General features: G+C 37.8%; 1 protein-coding gene across 1 annotated transcript; it reads right to left on the bottom strand.

Annotated features, from left to right (window-relative positions):
• Nucleotides 1–3454: 3454 nt before the first annotated feature.
• On the bottom strand, nt 3455–10480 carry nito (RNA-binding protein spenito). The gene is made up of 2 exons (XM_068375671.1): nt 8203–10480; nt 3455–3538 (listed from the first exon to the last, which is right to left on the bottom strand). Exon 1 carries the CDS (start codon nt 10392–10394, stop codon nt 8238–8240), a length of 2157 nt encoding a protein of 718 aa, XP_068231772.1. The 5' UTR covers nt 10395–10480; the 3' UTR covers nt 3455–3538; nt 8203–8237.
• Between the last annotated feature and the right edge of the window lie 2585 nt (nt 10481–13065).

The following is a 13065-nucleotide window of genomic DNA, read 5'->3' as shown; positions in this document are numbered from 1 at the left end:
CAATGCATAAATCTGGCCCCTCTGATCCCACTAATGGAAGACTTCGGGAACCCGAGAAGCCCTGTTTGTGATGCACAAACAAGAACCCAAAAGAGCGACGGGCACTGAGCTTCGTGCTAGCATATTATCCTGGTCGTCTGAGAAGGGTGTAGTCTTAGATTCCCAGAAGGGAAAAAAAAAAATGTAACTCCATCTACTTTGCAGGGTCTAACTAAGTAATGTAAGCCCAAGAGCGAGGAGAGACTATCTACGATATCTAGGAGAGTGCTCTCTCTTGAGCAGCTCCCTCTCAAGAAGTGGCTGCTGAATTAGAAGCCCAGAATGGCACAGGCTTAAAGTGATCACTAGTCTACAACCAGTGAACGTCAGGCAAGCAAGCGAAATGACGAGCTACCACCTAAGACAACGAAGGACTAGCTGTTGAACATAAAAATAGTGAATGGTGTTATTGATATGCAACCGGGGATCGTCTACCCGTTGAAAAACGGCGATTTGCAGCTGACAAATCCGAGATCTACCAAATTGGTTGGGATCGCTTTGCTAGCGACTGTGCTTACGATGATAAGCGCCTCGTTTCAAGTCTTGAACGCCTCGTATGAGATCGTGAGAGTACCATTCATGAGCGTGAGAATTTTGCACAAGAGTGAGAGCGTCTAGCTCGTGAGCATGAGTACCTCGCAGGAGACCTTCTTGATCACGAGTGCGAGTGTCTCGCACAAGAGCGCAAGCATCTTGCATGAGAGCATGAGCATTTCACACTAGAGCGTGGGCGTTAGTTTATGATTGAGCATCTAGTTCGTGATCGTGAGTGTTTAGCCCGCAATCGTGAGTGATTAGCTCGCGATTGTAAGCGTCTAGAGTTTGTGCATGTATAGATCAAGATCGTAAGCATCTAGCTTGTGATCGTGAGCATGTACCTCATGACTGTGAACATGTAGCTTGTATTGTGAGCGCTCAGCTCATGATCCTGAGCATTTACAGTAGTTCATAATCATGGGCATTAGCTCGTGATTTATTGTCTGGCTTGTGCCTGTTATCGTGAGTTTCTAGCTTGTGCTCATGATTGTGAGCTTATGGCTCTTGATCTTGAGCTTTTAGTTCTTGATTGCAAGCGTCTAACCCGGGAGATGGGCTTTATCTCGTGACCACGTGCATCTCATTTGCTCATCTTAGACCATAAGATGCTCGCGATCATGATCACGTGTCTCGCTCATGACCGTGAAACTTACGATTGTGAGCGATTAGTTTATGACCATGAACGATGTAGTTCACAATCCAATTGTCTAGCTAGTGATCGAGAGCGCCTAGCCGGGATACGGGCTTGTAACTCCTGATCGTGACCACCAGATCCTCTTGATCGTAATTACGAGCATAGTGCTTCAGCGTTTAACTCAGGATTGTGAGCGTCTCACTTGTGACTAGCTCGTGATTGTGTAACTCAGGCTCATGAGCAAGAGCGCCTCACTCGTGATCGTGAGTGTCCTCAAAGGTCGAATAGAGATTAGCATCGTAATCGTGGTCGCGACTGAGTGCAACTCATGATTGTGAGCGTACTCAAGGGTTGTGTAGACACACTTCCTCGGAAGGGGAATTTCTCATACCTGGAGGCGAAGGTTAACATTAAGTGTTTCTTGGGAAAAAACCATGGCTTGTTTCCGAGTTTTCCCTTACGGGATTTCCTGAAAGGTAATCCAGTCGGAGTAATCCCCCAAAGGGAAAACCGAACAGGTGTTCTTCCTCAAGAAGAAGAATGTCAAGATCGTTATGATCTCTCTGACAATCTTTGATCATCTAAAAAGACGCCCTGATGGTTATCTAACATCGAATTGTTGCGAATGACATCCTGACCAACCAGGATGATGAGGTGATGAGTCTTGCCCCTTGCTATCGTTGAACAGAATAAATTCTGAAGACATCATTGGATTGTCTCGAACGATATCCTGACCGACCAGACAGGGTTGCGACCTCGCATTTAAAATCTAATGGCTGCCTTCCAGCTCTGCCGAAAGTATACCCACATAAATATTGAAAGGTTTGTTAGTATCGGAACAATTACAGGTTTGAAATGGTAACTAAAGCCCTGATGACAAAGAGGTAGTGTTTTTTGTAAGACTGAAGGAAGTGTTTTAGATACAAGCACCATTTAGGTTCAATGGGTCTCAAAGTTCCTGTGAAATTTCCCACCATAAAAGTTAATTGTGAAGACCTTGAAAATTGTCTGGAGGACTTCGAAAGCGCTCATCTCCTCCTTCTGAACCAAAGACCGTCTGGTAACTGCCTGCAGTGTCTGGAAGGTCCTTGACTTATGCCTGAAAAGCCAATTCTAAATAACTCTCGTTTGTTTCAGGAATGTCAACAGATATGCCAGCCAACAGACACAAAAAACTGTCTCACAATTACAGATATTAGGAAACAATCCACATACTTGACATATTCCTTTAATATCCCTAGAACGCAAGTGAGCCCGATGATTTATTGAAGTCTAAAAGGAAAAGCTTCATGACAACTGCAGGAAGTATGTCAGTCCTTTCTGTGGGAGAGAGGATTGCGCCAATTGTTTACCCCCCCCCTCCCACCTCACAGGAATTGTTTACCTTGTTTAAAGTTTAAACATCACAGAAGATAGAACCCTTAGAAGCACACAGCAATAGCACTGATCACTCGTAAAGAAAGCAAAGTCCATGTGGTAACCACGTGGCGATGAACACAAAGGGGGTCGCACTGAGAATTGAGGAGCAGCGTGTGATAACACGACACGACCAGAAAACTTACTGAAGAATACGACCTGGCTAACATGTGGCCGACCCTGGGCATTGCCCTCGGGGCACGTTTTCCCACGCGAGGCCTACCACTATAGAAAATGGGAGTGGAGTAAACTACACAAAACTCTGGTCGTTTGAGAGGAGGTTCCAGTAACTCCTAAGAAAGTGTTTTGAGGTAAGTGTCTGTGTCGGAACAAAGATGTTTTAGCTTCGCCAAAGTCACACTTCTATTAAAGGACATTGGTTTGTATTTGTGAAGGAACAATTGATAATTTAGGATACAGTACATATAACAAATCAGTGGTCTTTATGAACAAATAAAGGCAACACCTCCCTTAAGCATCAAGGTCTAGTTTGGGCTTTAATTTTATGGGAGAAAAGCTAAATTAATAGTTAAGCTTCAGGGAAACATATGCGTTAAATTGAATTTCTCATTACACTACATACTGCGAATCACGTGTGCTGAAATGATTGACTTTTCCTTTGGAGTGAATGACAGAGACATCAGATTTAAGCAAAGTATAGTTTAACCAATAGTCTATACAAAATAACTTTGTTTTCTATGAAATGGGGCCAAATATATAAAACTAAAGTACTGCACAACAGATTTTTATGAAATGGGGGTAAGTATAAATAACTAAAGTACTTCACAACTCTATTTACATTTAAGGTCACACAAGAAAAAAACAAGGTAGAGATTCTTATTTATTTTTGTTCTTGAAGTTACCATACGGAAATTCCATATCTTGAAGTATATCTCAGTAGTGTACTGCTACCTGTAGTAATGCACATAATCCATAATATTAGTATAAATATAATGAAAATACTATGTAATAAAGCATTCTTAAATTTATAATCTGAGGATAGCAATTTAATAAGATTTAGCTATATAATTAAAAAAACTGAAATGAATTAGAAATTTATCTACCCGATACTTTCCTATCTTTAAAGAAATTATTCCATCTTTGTTACTAACAATGTACAAAAAACTCTAAATACTGTGATCGACTGCATTCAAATACAGCTGCACCATATAAGGTTTCCGGGGGAAACTTGACTCACTATTCCTAGAGACTGCATGACCACTCCATCACTGCCTATCCCTTACCAGGGCACTGATTATCATCACTAGTACACTTCACGTCTAACACTAAAGATTTTAACTGTCTCGCAGCATTAACAATCGCAACACATCACAACACACGTCACACAATTTAAAGATAAACTACACAAAGACAGCAATCATTGTATATAAGTATTTAAAAGTACACAAGTGTCTCGTTGGGTTTTGCTTAAGACGATATTTTTTTTTTTACAGAACTGAGGGAATAGTCACTTTTGTGTTCCTTAAAAATGTTTAAATTAACCATAATTACAATCCAAACAAAACCACTTAAAAAGCTTTTACTTCCATTCAAACCTATATTACATTTTCATGGTACAATAATGGAAGAACTATAAAACACTACATACTGTTTCTCACAGTTGATCTTTTATTACCCATTTTTTACTCAATGTGGTGAATATTTTTCATGGTAAAGCCATTGATTTCTTTTGAAGTTTGAATATTCAACACGAACTGAAACTGTTAACCAAAATGAAACACTGGAGTTTGGTAAGATATATGAAAGAAGCACCAAGTACAGTATACTGAAAAAGAAAAACTTCACTGCACTTCACTAACCCCCTTTTTTTGAATCCTTTAGAGGACAAGTCCTGTTAAGGAAACAAAACCCCACAATCACCCCTAAAGTACCGGCACGGACATGTTTCATGTACCGTCCTTTACTTTCTGTAAAATGTACTGCCCCACCAACTTTTTTAAGTCAACATGAAATTACATTAGGACATTTTTCAAGGACCCAACGCCAGACTCTAAGGTATCCAAAATTTTCAGCACTTGATAACATGGGATATACACTGAGCATGCATAAAACTTTAGTTTCCTAAACTGTATTGTATGTTAAGTAACTTTACCCTCCTCTGTAAATTCTGCGATCTCCCTGGCACTTTAAAATTTGACTCGCCCATGACCAATTCACTAATATATAGCAGAGCACTTTGAAAAGCAAGGTTTGATTAAACTGTGAAGAGATGGAAAAACACTGGGACTACTATTGATTAATGATATTTATGACCATTTAAGCAATTATGAGATACTAATAAAGCACTCAAACACTGAAGCACCCAAACGACACTTCACCGACTTCAATAATTTCTTTGATTTGATTATCAACTGCATTTTAAATAGGTAACTAAGCCAATGTTCAGTTGGCCAATTAAATATCACATTTTCAATTACTGAAATTTTAAGATAAGATTCACTTTAACTCTCAGGGCATAAGTATATATAAATACGGCATTACATATATTAAGAGTGGCACTTTTAGGTCCGACCTGCTATCTCGTCGTTTTTCCCAAAACCTGAAAAGCTGTAATGGAAACATGTATAGTAATTAAAATCCCAAAGCCCATAAGATTATGCATGGAGTCAGCCTCTTGAAGATTCGAGAAATAGAAATACTGTAAAAATGCATTGATAGAATGACTCAAATCACAAGAAGAACATTTAATGAATCCAAAATAAAGGCCAGATAAAATGTACATGATGTCCACCTAAACATTACGTCACCATGGAGACTTAAATCTATATTAAGATTAATGTATAACTACGTAGCATGGATCCAAATTATAAATTATTACCCTAGTTCCTTTATATTTTTTTTCGTGGGATCTAAAATACATCAACTTTCACCACATTCTTTCCACTTGATAGTGGATGGATTATTTTCAATCAGATAATTCACACAGAGATTCAAGAAAAAGAAAGATCAATAATTCATAAACTAGCAATTCCATGATTCATAAAAAATTACCTAAAAAATTCAAGAAAAAAATCTACGAAGACATTAAAAAAATGCTTTCAGATAGGATATATCTTGAACGTTAATGGCACTGACTAAACAGCGTGAATAATTAAATAATGCAAGGTTTGTTAGTGACGGAATAAAAGGAAAAAAAGCTTTCAGAGAAGCTATGGTTGAATGACCATGTATTATACTGTAGTTCTTTTCAAAAGATGACTTTGTGACCCATTGCTAATGTTTTATAATGCTCTAAATGAGACTGGAAATAGAATATTTCTTGCTGAATCACTTTTTAAAAAACTGAGCTCTAGGAACATTAAAAATTCCCTTCCGATACAAAGTCTAAGGAAATGATTTCCTCCCTCCTGTTGAAAATTCCCTAAATGCCAGCACAGAAAATTGATACTCAAGCAAAAAGATTTTGTTACTTCAATACAAAATCTTCATTATAAATTTCTCAAAGGATCAGCTAAAGTAAACAATTTGTTCAACCACAAAGGCCCTCTTCAGACAATGAATGAGAAGGACCTGCCCAGAAACAGAATACTGTAGTCTCTTGGCAATACCTCAATATTCTAAAGTTACGGCAAATAGGATGGCTGTTCATGTATCACTAAGTAAAAGCAACTGAAGTTAGTTCTGGAGGCACTGGTTTCATGTAATGTACATATAAAGAATGGAAAGGAGGGGGATAAAGCCATGCTAGCAATTGGTTATGGTTTTAACCATTGTTGAACAAATTCAACTTTTACGATAATTCTATTCAAATTCTTTAAACGTGTTTTTGACTTCTCAGTAAAATTCACTTACTTCTGTTTAAATAATGCGAGCTGCATGTGGTGTTGAATTAGCAAAAAAATTCAATCGATAAAAAGAATCATGTACAAATGATCACGCTTTATTTTTCAAGAGGCTGACCCTTAGATAAAAGGTATTATGTATTTCGGATTTTTTTTTTGAGCTAGGAGTACCATATTCATGTAAACATTGGGTTATGTTGGTTTCTTTAATAACGAGAAAAATTTCATGGGAAAAGAAGGATTTTTAACGACACTTGGGAGGAAGAATAAAAGAAAACTATACTGTAGTTAGCGAGGACGCATCAAGGTGACCAAACCCCTAGTCCAGGGATTGCAGTGAGGGTGAGGATGATAGAAAATGAAAATAAAATCAGAATGAGAAATGAATGGGAGGTATCTGAACAGTGTTGGGACCAAGAAGGCCATACTGGGGTGCATGAGAGTCAGAGAGAAAGAGAGAGTGACAGCGAGAGAAAGTGATAAGAATGAGCGAGAGAAAGAGTAAGAGTGAGCGAGAGAAAGAGTAAGAGTGAGCGAGAGAAAGAGTAAGAGTGAGTGAGAGAGAGAGAGCCTACTTGAGCAAAAGAAAAACCCTAGTGGTTATACCCTACCTCAACTGTTACCCAACAATGACATGGGCTACATTCTATGTAGATTACATGTGTGTATGTGGTGTAAATATGATGAATGATTGTGTAATTATAAGGACATGCAAAAAATAAGATATTCCATGATGAAAATCACAAAAAGAGGACAACCTGAAAACAAATCTAGTTACTGAAGGGAGGTGAAATACCACTAAAACTTTTCTAGTACCAGTAACTTATTCCAAAGGGGATAATAAAGTTTCAACCTGAAATGACTGAATAAACTAGAAATTAGAAAGCACTTGACCACTGAAACTTTACTTTCTTCACTTAAACTACACAATAAAAAAAAAATATACTCCAGGTAGTATCCACCCCCCACCCACTGACTAGAATTAAATATTAAATATATTCTCTCTTTCCAAAATATATTGCACTTGTATAAACTCACTTCACAAAAATTTTGCTGCAATGCTTCTTTCATAACACTCACAAACACTTGGAGCAAAAAAAAAAATTTCACTATTTAAAGATATTCAAAGCTTTAAATAAGGGAACACTTCCTACCACACTTGAAATCATCAAATATAAAGAGCACTGATTATGGCACTGTACAGAAAACACCTTTAGAAAATGATTAATGCACAATCCAATAAGACACACATTGATTTAGAGGCAAGATTGAGCCATCACCAAAACCTAACCTTTAAGAATTAATCACTTCACAAGACCACTTCACTCAAAGGAAATGAAATGAATTTAGCTTATCCATGAAAAATACTGTAGTGTAAATAAATCACTTGACTATCATTCACCACAGAGCAAAGACGTTATTTCACATGCACAATCAAACACTGAAGCACATTCTGAAACCATGACCTTTGGTAATTAAGCTACACGTGACACTTAAATGACATTTATCAAAACTATATGATAACACTTGATAAAAATTCTATAATAATACCTAATAATGAAGGTATTTTTTCATCACAATTCAAAATTATCCATACTTGCTTGAACCGACACAAATTGCTGATTCGACAATAACTTGGAATACAAACTGTATATTCCTTTATACATAGAATTCTTAGTCATCATAAAAACATACCTAAGCTCAAAAACATTAACAACTCATTTTCCTTCTTATACTTCAACACAATACCAATATCATATAGTTAATTCATACCTAATAAATGTTAAGGGGAAACATTAGGTGAATGTTCAAGTTGCCGTTCCTTTGACTATGACAATAACCAAATGATCGTCTCTAGTAGTTTCTTCTGTGAGGCCCGGCGATACACGATGGAGAAGGTCCAAAGAGAATGCACATGGAGGAAAAGCATATAAAACACCCTGCATAGATGCTTCTTTGTTGTTGCTGCTGCTGCTGCTACTGTTACTTGTATTGAGGGTGATCACACCCGCTGCTTCCTTCTGCTTGAGATAGGCCACCAGATTTCGAAGTGGTCGAGTCTGAACTGACGCTTCCTCTGGAGCCTGCGGAGCAGTAGTACTGGGTAATGACAACATTATAGTTGCCGTGGATGGAGCACTAATACGTCGACTGACGTCGTCAAGACGACTCTGATCTAAACGGAGTCGCTGTGTGATACGGAGAAGAGGCCTAGCATCTTCATCTTGCATCATGTCAGCAACTTCACCATCGCCCTCAATAAGATGCATCTTGGTACCAAATGATGAATTCTTTAGAATGAGGGAGCCATGCCATGCCGTACTCGTTTCACGAGCGACGTCTGCCAACGTGCGAGCCCTACTCAGTCCGGAAGTGTTATTGGAATCACTTGGATCTGGGCTCCTTGCTGGATCACCACCTTCTGGAGTGCCTTCATAATCTCTATAATCTCTCTGATAGTCACCATGGTAGTTCCCCCGATGACCCCGCCCCCTTTCATGCCATCCACGTCCCCTGCCTCTTCCTCGTCCATAACTTGAGCCATAATCACTGCTACCTCCATAGTCTTCATAAGCGCCAGTGGTTCCGCTGCGGCTACCCCACTCTTCAAACTCTCCTTCAAATTCCTTCTTATAGCCAGCTGGGAAAGGACCCGGAGGATTGACTTCTGCAAAGTCTGTTCTAAGTCGTTTGTCTGGCCCTCCCAGAGGAACTCCTCGCATCTCCTTAACAGCTGCCTGAGCAGCATCTAAGCTTTCATAAAGAATATAAGCATGACTTTCACCTTTCACATATTCTATTTTCTTAATGGCTCCAAATCGATCAAATTCTTGAGTTAATTGAGTGACCGATGTCCAAGGTCCTAGACCACCTACCCAAACTCTAGTTGTAGGCAACACTTTGCCATAACCAATTTTACACTGGAATTTACCAATATACTGTCCTGAAAGTTCAATCTTGGCTCGGTGAGCCATGTCCAAATTCTGATACCTCACAAATGCATAGGCATTTCCTGTCCCGGGGGGAGGGCGTTTAATATCAATGTCATCTACCACACCATACCGACCAAATATACGCCTCAACTCGTCCTCACTAATGTTTATCTCTAGATTTCCAGCAAACAACGTGCGTGTTGCAAGAGGGTCTTCCTCAGGGGGTACGTGATGCAAATAGTTAGGAAACTTATCCCTCTTGCTCTCAACCATCCCACCTCCCCCACCACCACCACCACCTCGGCCGCCAAAGTTGTGCTTGAACCCGCGCATCGGGGGCCCGTAATGTCCGTGAGGCCCTCCTCTTCCCCGAGGTTGCCTATAACCGTAATCATCTTGCCTTATAGGAGGTCCTTCGGCATAATAGTCACTATGGGGAGGAGGAGGAGGACGACGCCTGTCAAACCTAGGTTCATACCTATCGTCCAATTCCTGACCGGGTGGTGTCCTCGGCCTGTACCCACGGTCGTAGTCTGGGGGTGTCCGCGACCTACCTCGAGGTGGTCCATAATCCCTGCTGCTGGCTTCATAGACGGGTTCAACCACTACCGGACGGTCATAGAACAAAATCCGAGGCTTACTGTGCTTCGCCTCCCGGGCCTCCTCTCCGCTCCGGAAATAAACGTAGGCCAACCTCTCGTCCGCCCCCAAGGTTACTTTGACACTTACATCACCGAATCTTTTGAATTCACGATACAGAGCTTCCCTCACCATTTCGTCACTGGCTTTAGCATGAAGATTTGACACACACAGTACCTTATAACCGGGGGGTGGGGGGCCCCGAGGAGGCCGGCCAAAATCATCCCGGTGATCGGAGCGATGGAGAGGTTCCGGGGGAGGATATCGTCGGCCAGGACTTCCTCCGCGGCTACTTCTACGCCCTTCGTCTTCACTACTATCGTCATAACGTCCTAAACTCGATCGTGATCGTTTACTTGACGGGGACAAGTCTCTGTCCGCTCCACGTTTCATGATGATGCTAAATTTTGACAAACGCTTGTCGTCACACCTACTGTACGGTCATAGACATAAACAAGCCACGCATTGTCAGTATTGCCAGAACTGACGGTGCTGTCAAACTTCTTTCTTCAACACTGGTTTACATATATATCTCATATATATTTACATAGTATAATTAGTTCATATTTAAAACGTTTACATGCTACATTGAAACACGATCGAAATAAAATAGGAACTTTCTAAAGGAATTCCACTATTACTTCTTTACTTGGTAACATTGCCAACATTTTCTTCCGCCAATCCACCCACTTTATTCTAGGTACATATTATAAGAGAATCAGTTACCAAATGATAAAAGAGTTGAATAAATGACTATACAAATAAAAAATATCTCATAACGAACTAAACAGAACACATATATATTTCATTTAATTTTCGAAAGATAAAGAACTAGTTTGTAGTGGTGAATGAATATCACAGTTACAGGTACCAGAACAAAAGTGTAGATGAAAATGCCAAACTCCGAATACAAATACAGAGGTTCAATTTTCGACCTTAACACACGTCACCACAGAGATTCGGCGTAGTATCATGGCGATACGCATCACAATGTCTGAGGAATGTTATCAGAATAATATTATAAGATAACGTAAAGGAAATGCGTAGTTGACATAAATAGAATGTCGAATCTGTAGTTGGAAAAAATCAGGGCGCTAATAAATTTGAAAAATGTATATATTTTTAGCCTATAGTTAAACTAGTTTAAGAATACTATTCATTATCTGATCTAAGGTTCATATAAATCTGTTTCGAATAATTCTAAGCACAAAATTATGGAGAATTCAATTCTTGAACTGGTCATTACGGAAGGGATAGATATTGAAAAAAAATGAGTTGCTACAATAACCTTTTAATGCTTCATGTAGATTTCAATTTTAACACAAATCTTTTCTTAGAGTATTTGTTTACCTATGATCTGTAGAGTGATGATATTTTATAACAATATACGTAGTTCCCGACTCTGACGTTTTATGAAATAATGAAATGAAATGTCAACCGTACTTAACAACATAGAACTTTAGTAACTAAATGCCCAGTGAGAAATGCTTTAATTAAAAAGAACAAGCAAGGTATAAAGGTGAACAGATGTGTAACAACAACTACAAACAACAGTACAAGCTATGCCAAAGTAACAGCTGCCAATACAAGGGAATTGTCATGCTACTGAAAATAGACTTATAAACAATATACACGAAGACACAAATTGAGTCAATAACAAATTTAGCTATAAAACTGGGGCTGCGTCAAGAAAGATTTTACCCTTCAAAAATGAGCAGCATATTAGTAGACAACCATTTACCAGCAATGATATATATTATTATTATTATTATTATTATTATTATTATTATTATTATTATTATTATTATTATTATTATCATTATTATTACAAGCTAAGCTATAACCCTAGTTGGAAAAGAAAAATGATATAAGCCCAAGGGCTCCAACAGGGAAAAATAGACCACTGAGGAAAGGAAACAAGGAAATTAAACAAACTACAAGAGAAGTAATAAACAATCAAAATAAAATATTTTAAGAACAGTAACATCATTATATCAGACATTTCACATATAAACTATGGAAACTTAAAAGAAATAAGAAAAGAAATAAGATAGAATAGTGTGCCAGTGTACCCTCAAGCAAGATAACTCTAATCCAAGACAATGGAAGGCCGTGATACAGAGGCTAATGATGTTATATATACATCACATACATGATGTATATATATATATATATATATATATTTATATATATTTATTTATTTATATATACACACATATATAAATATATATATATATATATATATATATATATATATATATATATATATATATATATATATATATATATATATCATATTTGGAGTCACAAGACAATCAGTGTCATCACCAATTATCATAACAACGAAGAAAAATATCAAGACATATTTTGTAAACATATACCAGTGCAAAAGTTATCTGGCCGTCGTATTATGGTCTTTTTTTTTCAGAATACTTAGTGGAGGATTCCTCTCCTGTTGATCACTTTCCTTTACAACTCTTAATACAAGCACGCCTGAAATTAAGCTGGATTAAACACGGGGTTGGAGGCTCTGGGCTAGCATCCTGCTTTTCCAACTAGGGGTGTAGCTTAGCTAGTAATAATAATAATAATAATAATAATAATAATAATAATAATAATAATAATAATAATAATAATAATAATAGTAATAATAATAATAATAATAATAATGGGAAGTGATTAGTTTTGCTTTTAAGACCTTGGGGGTCGCGGTTAAAGTAGCCTACGACATTTTACTTATTTTCATTCCCTATTCTATTTAGTCCTTCATATATATGTATTATTTGCATATATTTTATATCATTCTATGTATTAATGGACAAAGTAAATACTGCTGTATAGATATAGACATTATAAGTAGCACCTTTAATACACTTCTTATCTTTTAAAAGAAAGCAAAAGAGTTGTTTATTTATTCATCTATTTAGCAAATGTAAATTACATTTTATGTTTGTCAGTAGGCTACCAAGATACAAACAGTGTAAAGACAAAAGTATCAAGATATATAATATATATATATATATATATATATATATAGAGAGAGAGAGAGAGAGAGAGAGAGAGA

The sequence above is a fragment of the Palaemon carinicauda genome, chromosome 6 (assembly GCF_036898095.1).
Source record: "Palaemon carinicauda isolate YSFRI2023 chromosome 6, ASM3689809v2, whole genome shotgun sequence".
Taxonomy (NCBI): Eukaryota; Metazoa; Arthropoda; class Malacostraca; order Decapoda; family Palaemonidae; genus Palaemon; species Palaemon carinicauda.
The sequence above is the reverse complement of the archived record's forward strand: the minus strand, read 5'-3'. Positions and strand labels throughout refer to the sequence as shown.